Source organism: Athene cunicularia, assembly GCF_003259725.1.
Source record: "Athene cunicularia isolate RWA chromosome 18 unlocalized genomic scaffold, athCun1 chr18_part1, whole genome shotgun sequence".
In the NCBI taxonomy this organism is placed as follows: domain Eukaryota; kingdom Metazoa; phylum Chordata; class Aves; order Strigiformes; family Strigidae; genus Athene; species Athene cunicularia.
Genome location: NW_020799123.1, coordinates 8,366,785 through 8,387,739, shown reverse-complemented (window position 1 = coordinate 8,387,739; position 20,955 = coordinate 8,366,785). Strand labels below are relative to the sequence as shown.

Sequence of the window (20,955 nt, the reverse complement as noted above, 5' to 3'; positions counted from 1 at the left end):
TCTTACATACAGTACCTAAAGCCCATGCCTATGGGCTACTTCAGATTTACCTTTTCAAGTAAAACCAGATTTTGTCTTTCTGTCAGATAATGCTCTCTTGTCAGATAACAATGCTCTCTTGAATATCCGGCTATGGAAACTGATACGTTAAAGTGGGAATTTGACTCAATGAGTTATGGGTATGGTGATCACTAATCCAGTCAATAGGATTGTTACCTTGTATTCACACCTTGATCTTACCTTGATAACATCCCTGATCTTACCTTGTACCCACACCTTTCATTTGAGTCTACCGAGCTCAGAACAAGTTGGATATGATGAGGACAACAATACTATTACCAAGAGGTAAATATGATGCTAATGTAAATCACATCACAAGCTGCATTAATAGATTAACCGATCTCTGAACTGGTAATCGGTGAATTTAGCCAATAATTCAGTTGAAGCTATACCTGAGTAAGGACCAAGCAAGAAAAACAAAATGTGGAAGATAAAGGCCATATCCTCAGTTATTATCCTTAAAAAAACCCCCAAACAAACAAAAAAAACCCCAAACCACAAACCGAAAAGCTCCAGTTATGCGTAAAAACAATTAATAAGTGCTTTTTCTGGTCAGAGCAGCACTGGCTGGACTCCATTCCTTCCTGAATATATTACAAAAATGTGCATCACCTTACTGAAGCTATAGAGATCAGTTTCACAGAAGTTAAAACAGAAGTGTAACTGAACCACATGGAGCTACAGAAAATGCAACAGCAGATACTGACCATTCTCGAGTACAGTAATCATTGCATTCTAAGAAAGTGAATGTCTCATTTTTACTAGAAATGAGAGCAACTTTCCAAAGTTTCCAATGTTTACATTTAGAAAGTCAGACGATAGCCAACATGAAGAATACAAAGAGAGTCCTTTTACTATGTTTTATGAGAACTTTGTGAATAAAATCTGTCTAATCAAGAACATCATTCCCATTATTCTACAGCACAGGAAACATATGTATTCATATTTATATTATGAATATATTTATATTTGTAAACATACTAAGGAAAATGTCTTTGCTGTATTTTCTATAATGTCAGGAAATGCCTTTTTTTTTCTTCAATTAAAAAAATTAGTTAATACTGAAGATAGCACTCTGAATTAAAGTCCCAGCATGTGATTTCATTTATCTGCGTAACAACACAGAACTCCTTCCAATACCTGCGGAATCATGGGAGCCAAATGAACTGGATTCCATCCATTCCAGCTTTGCCAATGCAAGATTTATTGCCTGCAGCACTATTTTAAGTGTTTATTTGTCTGCTTTTATCAAGCCATTTCCCAGCAACCCATTACTGAATTCAAATAAGACCAAAATTATTTTTAAATTTTATTTTTTCCATTTGACTTCCCCATGTAGCATGCCTAGACATGCTATGTACATAAATCCTTAGCTTTATCTTCTCATGAGCATGCAGTATCAATCCTGTGAAATGGAAGAAACTGCAGGAATAGAAGAGCTATGTGGAGAAGCATTCACAGGTCTTTGATGTAATCAACTAAAAAATTCTTTATTAAGTGTTTATTCTTCAGAAGATTTTCCTCCTACATACTTCAGGACCAGGAGGCAAATGATAGCATGCCTAACTTTCTGCTAACCGCTGTAAGAACTTGACTTTGTTCTCATTCAAGTTAAATGCAAAAACTCTCCAGATCTTTAATAGTGCAGAATTGTGGCACTGAAATCAGGGTTAGAATTTTCTATATTCAGTGGCATAACATTGTTTAATCACTGGTAAGAAAGAAAAAAACTAGTTTTCATCCATTTTCGTATATATGGGGCCAAAGTTTGCTCTAATGTCAATCTGCTGTAAATGCTTCTGATTCGAACTCAAGTTCTTTTAAACTTGCCCTAGACTAAAGTCTGAACGCTTGTACTAGGACAGTCTGTTTTAAATCCTCTGCCAAAATCCTTACTAGGAAAAGAACTCTTATAAATAAACATTAAGTCCAGATACCATGTCTCACATTGTAGACAGACACACACAATATGCACAGATTGTTTAGGTAAAGAATAAATGTATAAACCCCCCTGGAATTTATTTTTAGCTCTCCAAAAGTGCTGTGGCTAAAGAGCTTTGACATAATCAGTCCGAAGAGATAATCCCAGATTTACTGGTTTGCAGAACATTCTTGTATTAGAAATACATCCTCTCTGATTTGTGTGTTAGGGCCAGCAATAAAAGTGAGAGGGAATTCGAATCTACCTCTAGGTTTTGCTTAATTGATGGAACTGCTTTGAATATTAAAGGAATATTTGGAAAGCCAGCATTACAAATTCTAAATGTAAAATGTTTTCCATTTGCAAGTCTTCCTGTTCAAAAGATTAATTTCACTTTTTCAGAGCAATTAACAATATTTAAAGATTTGCAGGTTTTCAAACAAGTCGTTGCTATCAGAGGTAGCCAAATTTACGGTTAGAAAGCAGAAACATTTGATCTGGAAATATGTCAGTAGCTTATTCTGTCTTTTTAACATTAGTAAATTGCATGACAAATTTTAGAGCTTGGAAAAACAAAACATGAGAACACAAGGATTTTTTTGGCAAAGAAGTGGTAGCGAATTATTTAAAATACCATTATAATTACCCTCCTTATGGTTCTTACTTCTTTACATGGAAATTGATTTCTTGTAAAATGAGAACTTAAGACAATCTTTTAAGAAAAGAATAATTCAAAGAAAAATTCAGAGAAAAACTAATGGAAAAAATGGCTGTTCCTTTCGTAGATTTTGAGCATTATTGAGACATGCTTTTCACCTTAAATTCTGTTCTCCAACTAGGACCAAATTCTGGAGCCTAACAGGGAATCACGAAGAGTCTTGTAGACAACAAGTGCTGCAGGTCACTCTGCAGGATGCTGAGCTCGCAAGCAGTGATGTGGCATCCTTTGAAGTTGGGGTTTTTTCCCCCCTTTTTGACATGGAATGACATTCCTAACACCTGGCTGAAGTTTTCCAGTGCACCAGGGTTACTTAGCTCTAAAAGAAGCAATCTTATGCAAGACCCATTTGTTTGAGATCTGTTCAGGAGACAAGATGCAGCTTTAAACAATCAGTCAAACTCTCCTAATGAATAGGGACCACTACTCATTAGGGGCCAAATAGGATTTAGTTGTATCTGAACTTGGAAAGCCAAATTCTGGCCTCATATGAACCCTGTGCTTCTCTACCAAACTGAGCAGTATGGAAGGTGAGAGTGAAAGCACAGCTCTGCTCATGTGAAATAAACCCCAAGGTTTTCCTCCCTAAATGAACATACCCCATAACCTAAATCCATTTAATCCATGGTAGTGATTTTGCTAAACTTAATTGTTTTAATCTTACTTTTTGATTTGACAAACTTCACTAGCCCTTTAAAATGCCGTAATGCTCAGCTACAGAGTACTGATGCTTGATAGAGCTTTTACCTATCTGTGCACAACCGGAATTTTTGCAAAGCCACTGCAGTGTGGTACCACGGGCAGCCATAAGGCTGAGATGGAGGAAACTGCACGCTCTGAAAGCTCTGCTCTTTAGTGCTTTCACTGTTGTTATTAAACTAATCATTAAAAAATGTAGCAAACAGCACTGCTAGATGTAGATGCAATGGGTGGGAAGGGGACATGCTTTATACTAACCAGAAATATGTTCCATATTGTGCTTTTTTAATTTTAAGACTTACATGCGTATCCCGCTGGGATGTTCTGAAGTTACTGTGGAAGATGTGAATGCCATCTGCTAGATGACTACCAATATGGGAGACTACACATTCCTTCGTTACCCACTAGTATGCAGGCCCCCATGCAGTGGTGGTTTGGAGGCTAATAAGGGCCAGACCAACAGGAAAATAAAGAACAATGCCACTGAATTAAGATCCTGAAACTTAATCCTTTATCTAGAGGTTATATCATCTTCCCTGCTTGCTCTTGCACAGAATCTCTCTGTGTAGCTCTTTGCTGGACTACACACAGCTTTGAAAGATTTAATTACCGCCTTTGTCTATTGTTTTGGGGCCTTTCTGTTTCTGTTCCCCTTGTGCTTGGAATAGTCTTTTGCTTTGCAAGGATCCTTTTTCTCTTTAAAACCCCTGTCCCAAATCTCGCACCTTTGAGAAGGTAGCCGGCCCTGTCATCTCTATTTTACTCATCTAACTTGGGCCATGATCAATGTTTCTTATGGACCTTCTGAAAGATTGCATAGTAAGAACATACACCATCAAAAATAGATCCTGCGCAAAAATGGAGGAGTCCTGGCTTGTGCCAGGCACCTTGAAGACCTTCACGTCTTGGTAGGATGAGACAGAATTACCCTTCCCCACACCAGCAGGTGGCAAAGAAGCATCTAAGGGAGTACCAGGGAGCTGCTACTCCTGAAGGCAGACCATAGGATCATGGTAAGAGCAGTCCTTTTAGTTATAGCCAAGCTCCCTCCCATGATTGTGGAGTTTAGGTAAATACTACACAGCAAGATTTGGTCCACAGGATGGTCAAAATGCTGGAAATGTGCTAATCCTGTCGCCCTCAATTCTCTACCTGATAGTGTTTCTAAATCACTTTACAATCAGTTTGAATATAATGTGTAGTTACTCGTGCTGCACCTGACACGTTTCGTGAATGTGTTCCTGATTTTATTTAGGATTACACGATTTTGGGGAGCAGAATTATTTCTCAGCTTTCAAGTGCTTCAAGCCAGTGCTTTTCACACTTTGCTGTTGTGCTTATGAATTTAAACTTGTTACTAAATTTTTGTTTCTACAATGCTAGTGTTCATCATGAAACAATCTCTCAGAGCTAGCACACACTTACAGACCCAGTCATAGTATCTGTCATGTTTGGTATCGTTGGAAAATGCCAGTGGTTTGAAAGCAGATGTTAAATGCTGTAAGGGAAGACCAAGTCAAGCAATAGAAAACTCTTGCTATTTTGAGGAGCAAATGCTGGGAGGATCTGCAAGGAATAATTTATTCTGAACTGTAACTAAGGGATTGCAGTTTAATAGATAAGCAATTAGAACAAAATAAAACAACTGAATGACACTGATGCAAATATAATCAATCAATCCTGAAAGCATCTAGGGAAGACAGTTTCCAGACATGGAATCTATAAGGCAGTTTGGGAAGGGTTTTTGTATTGTATTTATCAAAACCAGATTATTCGAAATTAAGCCGTTTTTTCTTTCCCCTTTTTGTTAAAATTGGTTTAAGACCGTAACCTCTTTCAAGAAAAATTTCAAAAGGAACATACAACATAGAATAGTACCCCAAGAGATGCTGGGCAGGTCCTGGAAGATGGCAGTGACCTTAACTTTTATTGGTTGCAACAAGATTGAAAGCACTTGTCACTTCATGGAACTGTGTCCTAAGGCAACAGAAATGTTTCTCGTATTTCCCTCAGGGATTGCAGATTTTGCTCGAGTATTAATTAAATATTGAGGGATATAAAGTGAAACCCCAGGAGACAGTCTTGCTATTTATTCCTTGATTAAACCAATTAAACACTTTTCTACTAAGAAAAATCTATGCGCAATTTCAGAAGGCAATAATCACTAGGAAGAAGATTTATATAGCCAAATAGTGTGTTATATCATGTAAAACTGTCAACAATAAACAAATGGCCCAATCTAAAATAAAAACAGTAATAACAGTAGGATCAGAGCCAAGGCTGAATAACCCCAAAGGTTTGAGTGACAGGATATGCAAACTTCTTACAGTTTTAAAGCACCACCTGAAATCTGTCTCACTCCAATATTAGCTAACTGCTATTATTCTAAAAGTCCTGTTTTAATATATACAGTTACTCATAATCCTGTGTCTCTAAGTGAACATCATAAAAATTCTGGTGCAGTTTATCTGCAGATGCATCAGAGCATTACTCAAGGCTTATGTTTAAACTACAGGTGTACTAAAATGCAATAGAACTGGAGCAATGGCTTAGGCCCATGCTTCAGCCAAAGCACACACTGGAAAAACCCTGCTGTGCATTGTTCTGCTTCTGATGGCTCTTCCAAAACCCAGGCAGATCTCAGGAGAACTGATGATGGAGAGTGGTGTACATGATTTATTCCACAAGTGCCAAATCTTGACCTAATCAGGAATCTGAACTTTTGCATTCCCAGCCCTACTCCTAGAAGTGAGATAGGGGAGAATTAGACATTTGGTCACATCAGTGCACAAGTGAAACTACCCAGCAGAGGTAACAAAAATCAGCACTCTCATTTCAGCGGGATTTGTAAGTCTAGAGAAAAAAAAAAAAAAAATTGTCTCATGTATTTTCTCGCAGAAGAAATTTTAACAGCTGCCTTATGTGATAGGCCAGGACATGGACAGAGTGTGCAGAATCTGTGGAAGCTGAAAGAATGTTTCTCCATTTTGGGTTCTTGATATTAAAAAACAAACAACCTCTCAGGAAAAAAAGATTGCCCAACCAAAAGCAGCTTAAGGTCTTAACATTCTTGTATTACAAGCTCATGTTATCATAAAATCCCATGCCAAGTTTCCTAGTTTTACATCTGAGATTATTTTCCTTATAGTCATGCAAAACAATTTGAGTGAAAATCAGAGAAACCAAATTACCTACAACCCAAATATCTGGCAATAAACCATTTCTAAGCCTTAGAAATTATTTGGAATGTTCATTTTATCCTGGATATCTCTAAGTCTTCACAAATTTTTAGTTAGCAAAATGTTTTACACTAAATCATTGCTGTGTCTTTTTAATAAAGAGCCTTTTTTCATTCAACAGTGACTGAAAAGAACAACTAGGGGTGCAGTTTTCAGGAGAGGACTGTTAACTGTGGATATATTTATTCCCAGTGACTGACTTAAGACACAGCAGTCATGTATTTCAGACAGCAGGCATTAACGCTTTGTGAAACTAAAAGTTCTCTGAGATGTCTCAAGCTGGTTATCCAAAAATCAAACCCAAAGTGTCAGGATTACCCAAATTCATACAGTTACATCTGAAAGTGTTTGAACTGGTGTTGAGCTGATTGGCAGAGCTCTTTGGATTGTTACACATCAAAAAGTTGTAATAACAGTTAGCACTTGGTTAGTGCTGAGCCAGTTTTGTTTAAATATTTGCAACTTCTAGTGACTATGTAATTATTATTTTCTGTTTTCAGATAGAAGGACTTGAAGATGACAAGTAAAATGAAGCATTTTTAAAAGCATCCTCTATTTCTGAGTGACATGTAAAATAGGAAAGGTCCAATTTTAAGAGATGCAAAGTAATTGCATCTTTCTTTGAGCTCAGTGAAAAGAGAGCGTACTCCACACCTCAAAATACCCATTCCTACTCACAGAACACGGAGGTTATTAAGATGGGGACACCTACAATGATGATTTTGATAACTGATAATTTTGGTGCAACTAACAGGGGGTTGGGAGCAGAGCTGGTACTGGATTCAGTCTGGGGGGATCTGAATTGTATGTTCAGTTTGGAAGATCATGGGTTTGCTGCTCTGAACTCACTGAAATTTGAGTGGAACACACAGAAGTTTACTTCTAGATCAGCTCTTCTATGATGTGAACGTTACTGAACTTGATTTCTTCTAGGAAGGGCCAATCCAGCCACGACTTAGATAAGCAATATACTGTAATATACCAGTGTGTACTGGAATGGGAGAGCAGGGGTGAAGGTGAACACACCTCAGTAGGTTGGGGTTTGGGTCCTTCCGTCATAATGCAGTAGAAATGCGTAGAGTACACTTATCAAAGGAACAGCTTTGTTTTTTCAATTTAGCATGCAGTAAGTAAAATCAACTGTGATTTATTTTCCTTTTATGATGATACCTTTAGCTCTAGTGCTATAAAACATCAGTGTTTATACTACAGAAGTCCTTCATCTATCACACATACTTTGCTATTCTTAGTTCAGTCATAAAATCATAAACAGTTTCTGTGAATGCCCAGCTCACAGTAAAATTAATGATGGCTCCTTCCCAAGCAAAAGCAAACAAACTAGAATATTATATAATTAAGATGTGTTGGCTTTTGAAGTGGAAGCCTGATTTGTTAGGTATGATTTTAAAAGCTACAACACGTCATGTGCGGTTTTTATTAAACTGTATTTTACAAGTATTGACTTCAGGCTCCTACTTAACATGAACCAAATTCTATACCTTCCAACAAAGGCACCTTCCCTGCCTACTTTGTCGCACTGAAGCACACAATGCTTCCATGTGAAATTTCTGATTTTTAGATAAATTGCTGAAAGATAACCCTAAATGAAATATTAAAGTTTCCCCTTTATTATAAGATAGATGTATTAGGGCCTGTGATGTTTTCTAAGGGAAAAGATCCTAAAAGTTTTAAATATCTGGGAACTTTCCCTTGTCTTTCAGGAAAATTTAATTTAAGATAGAAGTTCTTGAGGAAAATAACAGTTAATGTGGAATAGTTGGAACCTAGTCCTATTAAAATGCTAGAAAAACAGTGTTTACAGGGGCAAAATTCACAGCTGGTCCTTACAAACTGTATACATATGCAAGAAGTGGGTGGGAGTGGGAGGGAGAATAGCAAGGCCCTACCTAATTTTAGGTGCCAGTCTCATGATACAGAGCTGCCATATGTTAAAGGTGAACACAGTGGGAGGATGGAAGAGATTAACTATAATGGGTTTTCTGGGAAAAAAATTAAGTGTTCCAGCTATGGGTTTTTATACTGATCCTGTGTGATTCTAAACTACCAGTGTATATCCATTAATTAATGAGCATATATGATACTTCACTGGGAGAGCAGTTAATGCACAGACTCTTCCCCCTATTTGAAAATCAAACTCAGAAGTTCCTAATTCACAAAATCTGTTCAATGATAGAATACACTTTCTGTTTGCACTGCTACAGTGCTGTGACTTCCATGAGGACTTTTAATGTCAGAGCATACAACAAAAGTACAATTTTATGCTAATAGTGGTTACACCACTTAGTAAAGTCATTCAGCATTACACCTGAACTAAGCCTGAGCAAAAATAGCCACATAACTAGCTTTAAAATTGAACAAGATGGCCTTTCTCTTACTTGCAAAACTCTTCCAATACTAATGTCTCCCAGTTGACTGGTAAGCACATACATATGCATCTGGATGTAGGTGATACTTTATGAGGGCTCATTAGCCCCCTTCGAATTTCTGTTAGAAAATCAGTAATTTAATTTATTACAACAGAACAGCCTTAATCATCTAACAAGTAAAATTAGCTCATTTTGAACTTTTTTACTTTATTATGTGGGGTCTCTTCAGTACACTGGTCCTCCAAGTTTGAGACAGACAATGGAAAAATTGGAGAGGATCCAGTGGAGGGTCACCAAGATGATTAGCGGGGTGGAAGAGTTTGGCACATGAAGAAATTGGGCTGAAGGAATTGGGTTTGTTCAGCCTAGAGAAGAGAAAGCTCAGGGAGTGGGGTGCGGGTGTCTAATCAAAGTCTTCCAATACCTAAAAGGCAGTTATAAAGAAAATGGAGGCACTCTTCTCACAAAGATGTATGGCAACAGCTAAGCAATGGGCATAAATTGCTTCAGGGGAAATCCCATCTAGATTAAGGAAATACTCTTCACTGTGAGAACAACTAAACATTGGAATAGGGTGCCCAGATAGGTGGTCAAATCCCCCTCACTGGAAATATCCAAGACTTGGTTTGACAGGGCTCTGGATAACTTACTCTTCAATATACAGTTAAATGAGATGACTTCCAGACATCTCTTCCAATCTAGACTTCTCTGTAATTTTATTCTGTGATTTTGGAACTGCAGTGGACTGCTGAAAAGCCCATTAGGCTACATTCGATTGTCACTTTAAGCAAATGAGGTCAGAATCTCAACTCTTCTTAACCAAACTGGCTGATATAAACAGTGACAGAAATACCAAATGTGAATCGGTGAGGAAACAGGCACCAGTAACACGCTTCTATTACACATTAATTGATGGGGCGTGAATCTGGTGCTACGTTTGAATGACTGACTGTATTGCCACATGCAAAATAAAATAGTGCTTGCCTTCTCCATTACTTTAAAGTACACCAGGTTATCTTAAAACATACCTGGGGCCAATCCAACCTTTAGTCTCCAGCCCGAGGAAAGCACAGCTACCCTAGCAGTGAAGCTGATCCCTAGCTTTCAGTCTGCTGGTGTAATTTTTGTCCTTCTGGTAACTGTTATTTTATATTATATTAGTAAGACACTTGAATTTGCTTTGTTCCCAATGCATACTGAGATGTAAGTCAGAGAGGCTTACGTTACTGTTTGCTATTTCATGGTAAACCTATACACATGACCTTAACACCTAGTGCAGAATCATGTGAGTTTATGACACACCAGCAGTCTAAAAGGTAATTTTCTCACGCTTGCCCATACTTTGTGACTGATCTTAGCAACCTGGTTAACTGAAAACGATTTACTGAGAGTCTGGAATGATTTCCTGAATAAAGGAGGTGATTTCAAAAATTGTCTTAAGGTGAGGATTCACGGACAGGATACAGCTTTCCCTGGTAGGTATAGAGAGCTGTTTGGCCCCTTAGGAATACAGCCATGTAAATGTTTTATTCATGTCAGTTATTCACACAAGTGGGTTTCACTTTAGTGTGTAACACAAGCCAGCTGGTTTGCTTCTTTTAAACTCTGATTTCTCATGCACTTCATATTGCTACACCCCCTTCAGAGATATTTATGGAAATTTCACAGCAAGCTGTCTCAAGCTTATATGCTCTTAAGATTCCATTCTGGGGTGTTTACTGCATTAGATTTATAACATATAGATTTATGGACTCAGCTACTTGATGGCCCAATAAAGTATGTTGGTACTGAAGGCAACTACTAATTAAAATAATATTTGATTGTCCTTAGCATATTGTAAAGCTGCTGTGGATTTAAACAGAGCCACTGCAGCTTCTATATAGCCTCACAGCCTAACTGCATAATAAGAAAACTGACAATTCACATGTAAGATCAGTTTAATTGTGGCTACACTTCAGAAATTGTAACATGTTTTTCTATCTGTTTGTATATGGAAGTGGGCTAGTGTTGAAATACTCCTAAGCCCCTCACAGCTTTGGTTATTCTAAACACCAAGGAATGAAAGGATTGAAATTCACAGCCAAAGAGAACAAGAAGGTTACAGTATTAGTACCAGGGCTGCAAAGTATCAACTATTCTGCTAATCCCCATTTAAACAATTAGATTAAATCCTACTGAAAAAGATCAGCTGATAAGATGCACTTCAAGCTAAGTTCCTCCTAGAAATGGTTAATTTCAACGTTGGGTAGAATTTTCATTTTGAAATCTCTACCATTCAGTGTTAGAAACAACAGACTTACACAACCCCTGCTCCTTGCTCTAAATAGTTAACTTTCTCAGGCTGACTTCATACACATTATAAAGCGTAGTAAGAGGTATGAATTTTTAAGCATGTGGAAAGCCTGGCTTACGCTCTGCAAAGGCATTTGGAAACAGTGATGAAAGCAAAATAAGGAAATAGTTAAAATTAATATTAATTACCACGATGTCTTATTGCAATGCTTAGTTAATTCCATTCTAATGAACTGCATTAAGAGCTCTTAACACCACTTCAGTGTGGTGGCTCCATTCAGAAGAACAGAAGTTTTTAGACAGTGGTCACGAGGGGTGATTTCATACCCTTCTCTGCAATTAAAATGGAGAGATTTTCCTCGCCTGCCATATAAAGACTGACATGCAGGACTTTATAGGACAGATTACAGAAGGTAAGAACAATGGAAAACATGGGGCACTATCACTTGTAATGCCAGGAGCACATTAAGAAGGAAGAACATTTGTGAGACATTAACAATCAAAGATCAGATATGCACAAATTCCTGAAAAAGCCTCTTCATGTGAAGTACTCAGTTCAAATCTGTAGTTTCAGCAGGTGGGGATAACATGGAAAACGGCTGATGCTTTCTGCAAATTCAGTTTCCACCACCTAGACTAGAGATTTTACTGTTGCTAATATGCATCTTATTGTCATTGTCATATCTGCAATAGTTCGGCATCCAAGCGTAGAACTTAAAAATTTCTTAAAGGTATTCAGTAAATCTAGCTTTCTGCTGAGTCATCAAGATAAGTACTTGTATGAGAAGCACAGTAACAAAACAAGAAAAAAAGGAGGGGGGATGAAATGTTTCAAGAATGTGAGATTTCTTCTATTCCATTTCTATATTTATTTGCTATTATTGCTCGATAATACTATCTTCAAGCTTAGTTTCCAATGACACAGGCATAAACCTAGAGTATTTAAAGTGTTTTACCCAGAAGAGAATCCAGCATCCACCTTAACTTCCCAACTGTCCTATAATGGCTCCCTGTATGAACAGATGGAGACCAAGGGAACAGTGCTCTGTTTTAATAGTTGCTTTTGTATTTATTTCCACTGCTATGAAATTGGCTTTTAATTCACTTTCATTTCCTAAGTTATTTTTCTACAATTTTTTTTGGTAGAAATCCCATGTAGTAACCTACATCTGTCTGAAAATAAAAGCCATGCTTCGATTAGAGCTGGAATGCAGTATTATATACAGTGTGTTTGGAAACCTCTGCAGAAAAAAACATGTCTGCTTTAATACATCTAGCTCGAGGCAGCACAGGGTGAGTCAAGGACAACGGCACAGCATGTTTGAAAAAAAAAAAAAAAAAGAAAAAAAATGTCCCTGCTTTCCTTGGCTAGCGAATACATAAACTTCAATGTTATTTATGTGACTTTTATAAGAGTTTGGGATGAAAGCAATTTTATCTCACTGCAAAGATTTATTTGCTGCCCTTCCTGTCTTTTAGGAGACTGTGGAAGCCCACCTGCAAAACAGTGTCTTCCTGGCACCTATAAGAATTAAAACAATATGCAAATTTCAGCAGCTACAATAACTATAATAACAACTAAACAATGATTCATGATATAGATGAAATGGAGGTGAATTCTGTATTTCACCAATTGTTTCAATCTTTTAGAAGAATAATAAAAAAAGCTATTATATGAAATAACTTTCACTATATTCTGGAAAAAAACAACAGCATACTGCCCAATTAAGTACCTGAATCTTCTGGGACACATGGCAAGAGCTACTTCTTTTTCATGCATTTTTCCTCCAGAACCATAGAATACAATTGAAAAAAAATATTTCCTACGGTATACAACAAATTCCTATAGCTTTTATCAAATAGGTCTTTGTAAAAAAGCTTTAAATTCTCTACCTGCAAGACATTAAACATAAACCCTACTTTAGATTTGTTTTTAAAAAAATATATGTTTTTAAAATTTTTTAATAAATAATTAATTTGCACTGCATTTTTTCCTTTTAGTCTTTCAGAAAAATGATCACTAAGGAAATCTTATAGTTAAGGAAAGCCAAAAAAGCAAGTAAGAAGGGCCCAAGCTTAGTGCTTTGTTGTTTTTTTTTTCCCCCCAGATGATTACATCTTCAAATGATTACTGCTTTTAATGCTTTTGTAGAGGTTTTCTTTATGCTTTAGACACTGTTATTGTAATATCTTATCAATGTCACCTTTCCTCTAGTCTCTGGAGAATTTTGAAAAATTAATTTGTTTGCAATATCTTCTAAAAAAAATCACAGGTAACTCCTGATACAGACATCATTTTCTGTATTTTTTTTGTGGGGGTGCATAATAACTGCTCACTGTTGCAGTGTCTAACCTGAACACCAGTCAGTGAAATTCTCTACTAGTTAACGTAAGTACTTCTTATAAGCCAGCTATGTAGAGTATGGCTTTATCTTTGACAACTCCTTGAAAATGTAGAAAGCAAACCCTATGGAAAGCATAGGCATCATTTGCATAGGGTAGAAATCAAGAACAAAAAATAGTATATATGCAGAATACAAAAGAAGGTTTTTGCAGCGTCAGTGCCATTATTGATGGAATAAAAGTTGCCTAACCTGCAGCCAGTGGTACTGTGAAGTGTCAATATTCTGTGTTACTCAGTAAGCCTCCATTTAGCATCTTAAGTGTAAAGTCTAGAGTAATGGCTTTTATTATAAATGAATAATATGGCAGTTGGAAATCTCTTAATCATTTTATAAACATAGCTAAACGCTTTCAGTCCTGCTCCTTCAAGCTGCAGCAACAGAACAAATTATTCCCACACAAGGCAGCAGGATATGACGTCAAAAAACCCTATCAGTACTTTTGGATTTAGGTGAAAACAGAGCATACCTTCTGAAAAGCTACAGAATTCTATGAATTATTCCACTTCCCCAACATATAAGGGCACTTTTAAAAATAGATACTTAGACATGTAAACTTATTCAGCGAGTGAGATTTTCATTCTTATCTCCTGGGTCCATTATTGGGTCAAATATATTATTGGGGAAGTTCTCAACATTGTAGACTAGGGTTTTCAAAGACATCTGAAGGATTGAGAGACAGTTCTCACTGAATTTCAGGTGGATTTGTGACTAAGCCCTCTACAACCCTCTGGACAGTGAAGTCACAAAAACCAGAAAAGAACAAGTGATGTTGGTAATAAATAGGTATATAAACCATATGACACCTTTTGTTCTTGTACTCATTTTCCCATTAGTTCTCAGTTTAAAAATGTGTTTAGTTTGATGTGGTTTTATTTCAACTCTGACCCATTTTCCCTCAGAACTACTTACTTGATAAAATATTTGATTCCATCTGCTGTATAAGCTTCTTCCCATCCATAAGGCAGACCTAAGATGAAATAAAGAAATAAGATGTGTCTCTATGCTTAAATGACACAACGAACATAGTTTTGAAATAGTGTGTTAGAATGCTGTAATTTCAAACCATGTTATAAGAAGATTATAAATGAACTCTTACTATTTTTGTAACAGATAACAATATAAACAATACAATTTAATAAGTATTTGCTGTGCTACAAAGCTATAAACCATTTGATTACTTTTATTACTAGCATTTTTTTTTGTAGAAGCGACAGCCTGGTCAGATTAAGAGTGTAGTAGTTAACTCTTTTTGAACTTTTTATTGTAACTTACACATATATGAAGTGACCAAAAAACCCCCTCTGCCTGCGATCTGCTGAGCTCTATTTTTACAGCTATTGCATACAGACACTAATAACTACATGAGGTAGAACTCTGGGCAGAATGAAATCCTCTGCTGTTTGGTTTATCACCAACTTCTCTGTTTATACGTAATTCTGTGGGAATTTAGACACAAACTCCAAAACACTTAAAAGACAGATTCAGAGAAAATATGTAAGAGAAATTTGTATGCATACTTATCTATGTCTACATATCCTGACAAAGGTTAATTTACTAAATGCATTGCTTATTTTTGTGATTTACAGTAATGTTTCTGGGAATTAAAGTATTTAATACTGAAAAGTTTAATTAAAATAAATCCTTCTGAAAGGGTGCCATTTTTGTATGCATTAAGCAATTGTGCTCTCTTTTCCCCTTTCATAATTATCAGTCATGCTAATCTTAAAAACTCAAGTCTTGGACTTTGTTCTTAGTTTGAAAGTCCTGACCATGAAAACGATGAGTAATAAATTTAGTAGGGTACTATACTATATCACTTTAAAAATTAAATTTTCATAGGAAACCTTTACCCTTTTTATTACTGTTTGTTCAAAACCAAATGTTTGTAGAGCTTGAAAGTTCTGGAAAGCGTCATCCAATGTGCAAAAATGCTCCTGATGTAGTGTTTGAGATATTGTACTGCAATATAAAACAAAGTGCAAGGTCCTGCAAAACCTCCCTTTTTCAGAGACTAGAAATATAGATAAAATTACAATATGCATGAAAATTGTACTGCAAGTGCTTTAGCTTGAAAGTCATCTCGAAATGTTAGTGTCTTAGGAGTTAAACTATTTTTGTTCAAGTCACAGTATATCTCAAAGACCAGCTCATTAGAACCATCTGTGAGCCTGTTTTAGATTTAAGATTTTTATTTGGAAAATGTGCTGGACTGCACGCACCATATGATCTTTGAAAACTGCTTCATACCAAGGCATGCCCTAAGTGCACTTTTTTTTTTTTTTTTTTTTTTTTTCCTTTGTCTCTAGTGTGGTCCTTACTTCTTAAAAATCTGGAAAGGGACAACTTCAGTTCTCAAAGATAAACTGAGTTTACAGCCACTGAATCATGACTTGGCACTCTGAAGCAGGTATAAGCCATCTGAGAAGTCATTGTACCTGTAGGCACCAAGAGAAGAGCAACAAGTAAATCTACCAAAACTCCAGAATTCAGGAACCTGAGTACCGGTAACTGTAGAAGAGCACCATTACATCTTTAATTAACAGCTTGAATTACAGCTGGATTAACTTTTTTCTTTTCACTTTTATCCCAAATCAGTCAATTATCTCAGTTTAGCATAGATCTATACAATCTGTTCCTCAAAAGGTGCCACCTACTACCTCTGAGAGAGAATAATCCACAGCTACTTCCCTTTAAATACAAGGTAGTTGCTGTGTCACGGTTTTCAGGGTCTGACTCCTTTGAAGGGAGGAAGAAAAGGATGTTTTACGTTATAAATGTGCTAGACATGATCACTGGTTCTTCCTCCCACTCCCACAAAAGATAGGGCCTGTATTCAACATGGATATTTTCTAATGATTTAAATGTCAAAAAGATTAATCCTTTAGTTGCTTCCATCTGCCCTGGTCTCTTCTCATTCTTGCATGTAACATGTATATCCAAAATAAACGACAATGGATTTGCTCAGTTATGAATAAACCCCCCAGTGTCTGCTCTGTGCTCATGTGAATTCCCTACATGACCTGTTTCATTCATCAGTGACAATTACACTTTTTTTTTTTACTAGTAATCTGACTAAAATGATTTCTTTTTTATTTTTCCTTCTAAATGAAGAACAGCACATCAGTAGCAATGATAATTGATGCTCTGTATTCTTTTCATAACCACGAAAGACTACGCTTTTCAAAATCACTGAATACATTTGTCACCTATAAATGAGATTCTGGAGATCTCCATAGCTTTATCTGGGTTTTTTTTTACTTTATATTGTATACCCTCTCCACTCTTTATATGCTTCCAAGTTCCACCTACATCTGTAGGTTTTTAATGTTTTAATTTTCCACATTTTTCTCTTTCACCACTAGTTTTTCCACTGCTGTTCCCCTTTACTCTGTTCCTTCACTGTTAGATTTGTACTTATATTTCTTGGTATTTCCCATGGTAGCAAGGAGGCTCTCCTGTTTTGCATAGTATTTCCCTAGACATCACCTTCACTTCCTTGAAGCTCACTTTCTCCATGAATCATTCATGAGTTGATCTACTTCCTAGTGCTCTACTTTTTCACACCCTCCAGGGTCAGATTTATTGTCTGTTCCAGGACTTGCTTTGAAAGACTGCTAAACTCTCACCTGGAGTAAATCGGAGGTAAAGGAGCTCAAACAGTCAGAAATGTCTGAAAGATACAGGATTTAGCCTATATAAACTCCAGCAGTCTTAGGTTTCCTGCATATTTATGATTTCTTCTGTGAATTGCTACAGTCTTTGATGAAACTTCATAAATAATATATCTTGGCTGCAGCTGTCTGCATAGATCATCTTAAGAAAATTACAGATTTACAATATATATAAAAACAATTTCAGCAGAAAATACAGGGCTTCTTGCTATTCAACCATTTGTGATTGTTTATCTTTTGCAAGGTAAAGAAAAAGTAAAACTGCAGAAGTAATTACGCATGCAAAAGAAATGGATTCAGTCCAAAGCACCCTTTACCCAAACAGAATAAGCAGCCTCCTGAGAGAGTGTATGTTAGCCAAAAGACATTATAGCCTACCATTAGTTTCTTCCGAGTATATGCATTTAATTAGGGTTAATGCAAAGGAGATTTCTATAATAATATGCAAAGAAAACCCAACCCCCCATAAACCACTTGCTGTTGTATGTACACCAGTAGTGCTGCAGCTGGCCACAGAGCAGTAAGGCAGCATCCCTGGGGACTGCTTCCCTCCTCAGCTGCAAGATGCCTGCTGTGATAATCACTGTTGTAAGGTTAACATTATATAAAGCAGAAAGGAAATGAAACCCCAGGGCAAATGAAATTTTCCTGGTGCTTGATAAAGTGTGGATCTCATCGATTCTTATCACTTCCTTGGGTTAACAGGACAACGAAAATGCATCAGTGTTGAGACTTGGTTGGTTGCAGTATGTAGAAAGGTCAGCCCAAATTATACACTTGTGTGAAGTGACAGGTATTGAAGATTTTGCCTCCTGTTTCCAAGACAGAATGCATATACTCTCCCTCAATAAAAGCATGATCAAAGGATGTCCCTTTAGGAACAAGGGGGAAAATACAGATATTAGGAACAAGCCTCATTTTCCTGGGTAGCGACAAACCTAGAAACTGTGCAATGAGGTGGTTGGGTGGTTTTTTTCCAGTAAGTTAAGAAATACTAAAGCAAAAGAAATGTGGAGATCAGCAGATGCAAATAATAATAGCAGATACCATAGCATGAATATTCAGTTGACTCAAAACTGACAGTTATTTCCCTTACATCTAAATATTGCAGCCCAAATATGCTTTATTTTTCTTATTTCCTGACAAAATTACTCAAAAGAAATGCAAGTTTACAGAAATGAAATGAAAGACTACAATAAGAACTATTCAAAAATTTACTGTTGACTAGGATTCTATATAGATTTGGCCAAAGTGGGACTATTTAGATGCTTCAGGGTGAGTATGTCCTTAAACGCTTTATCTTAGCCTTAAGGCCAGAGTTTAAAACCCTGCTTCCATTATAAGCAGTCACACAAACTTTACTGATGAATTTGAAGAGTTGCTTAGGGATAGCTGCTTACCAGAGGTGTTAATCTCACCCCAAAAACTCTTTTGTGAAGCATAAACTTCTTTCCAGCAGTGTTCACAGCTTTGTCATCCTCCGTAAGAGGATGCCTGGCTACAGTTCGTTTCCCGTTAGGGTTAAACTATCTCGCGGTTCTATCATTAAACCACCTTGTCTGGAATTGATATGAAGTATCAAGCTTAAAGGATGTAATATTTATCTGGAATTCAAAAGCCACATAGTACAAGTACTGAGTTGCACAATGAACACATTCTTTGACCAACAACAGAAATAAGGATGTCGTTTTTACATATCCTTTATCTAGCTTGACTTTTCCAGTTATATGTATTTTTTAAAGTAAGAGAGCATAAGCTAGCTCAGAACTACCCTTTATTTCCCTGCTTATAATTTACTCATATTTAATATTAGTTTTTCAAAAAACGTGACTTTTTTTTCAGAAATATGAATTTCCTGCTAAAAGTATTTCTGACATACAAGGTTTGTTAAACGACATTATAAACAGTTTTCTCTATCACTTGATAAATAAAGTTTTGAATTCTGATCCCTTTTCAGTATCAACCAGTTCAGCTCTTACCAACACTTAAACCTTCCTCCTGTGGCCTCAATAGTAATAAAGAAAATTTGTTAGTTAAGATCCCCAGTGCCTCTGGCTCTTCTCTTTGAGCTATCTAGGCAATGCAAAGCGGATGGAAAGCTGAAGATCTGACTTGCTGGTTCTAGGTTATCTGATCTTGGACTCCAGAGTGTTAATGGAATATGGGAATATCCCAGAGGAGACTAGAGCTATCATATGGTGCAAGACCAGCAGAGGAACTCCTCTGTAAGTGATGCAGTTTGACACAGCTAAAGCAAAAATTTGTGGAGAAATATTCAGCCTTGTTTGTCGAGTGTGTTCAGTGGGGTGCAGGCATAAAATGGCCCTTTATTTCTTGAGGCTGTCAACAATATATACGGTATTTTACTGCTTATTTGTAAATTAAGTATAAAAACTCAGGTTCACAAAGACAGCTTTCAGAAGTGAGTATGCACTTCTGGCATTTGCTTGTATGCCACTTTATTCTTTAAACCATTTCAAGTGCTCTTCCCACAAACAAATGTGTTTCCTTTTATGAATAATACTCTGCTAAGGGGACATTCCATTCCTTTCTTTCACATATCAAATTCCATTTAAAAGAAATTGTTCTTTTTCTTTTGTTGTTGGTAATTTAATAAAACAAAGATGGAGTAAGTAGTTTTCAAGTGGAGACATCTGGGAAATACTAGCAACTGAAATTTATGCTAATTTAGAGTATCACTGGCAGATTGGCTTGTCTCCCTTCCGTCTTGTTCCTAGAAACCATGCTTCAGGAAAAATATTTTTCTTACTTCAGATATTCAGGGCATGGTGAAAGATGACCTTGTGTTTTCCCATTTCCTATTAATCATAAGATATTGACTCATCCATGTTGGCAAACTCATTAATCTCTTATTAAAACAATTACATCATATCAGGTTGCAATTCAGAATGAGATCTATAAAATAGTTTGCTTCTCATGCTGAAGGATTATCTGATCAATTAAGATCTTTATGGTAATTTTGAAATGACAAACTATTATAACTGTTTTTCTTCCAATACTTTTTGTGAATAACTTGGTACAGTTAATTAGAAACTACGGATACACTAGAAGTTGTAATATATGAACAATGACCAGTCGACTGACTAATTTAAGGAAATAAGAATGACCTAAATCAGTACATGTGATCAGACATTACCATAGACATATTGCTCTCCTACCTAACAAATAAGGAAATCCAAAATTAGAACAAATTCTGCACAATGTGTGCACTTAAGCTCTTCAGAAATGAGGGAGAGCTACAGTCATCTGAGCCATGAGCCTGCTGCTATGTGTCCTCAAGAAGGATAAAGAATTATCCTCCTGAAACATGACTTTAAAAATGTACCTTTCCAGAAGCTGAATATTGGAAATACAACAAAACCAAACAAAACTACATGTTTTTTCAAATAAAGACTAATATTCTCCTTTCAATAAAGTTTTAGGTACTGGAGGATCCAAGCAATTTAGACTGTTATTAAAATGAGAAACAAACAGTCTAGCCAATGCTCATTTTTATCCATGCAGGAGGTTAGTAGTGAAAGCACAAAGCAAGCACAACACTT

General features: G+C 36.5%; 1 protein-coding gene across 3 annotated transcripts in view; it reads right to left on the bottom strand.

The window, feature by feature from the left end:
• Positions 1-20,955, bottom strand: part of STXBP4 (syntaxin binding protein 4) — a 73,576-nt gene that overhangs the window by 3,625 nt on the left and 48,996 nt on the right. For all 3 annotated transcript variants that reach the window (XM_026861082.1, XM_026861081.1, XM_026861083.1), the window contains one exon: positions 14,631-14,688. In XM_026861082.1, the coding sequence (XP_026716883.1) occupies positions 14,631-14,688 (58 nt within the window). The remainder of the gene's footprint in view (positions 1-14,630; positions 14,689-20,955) is intronic.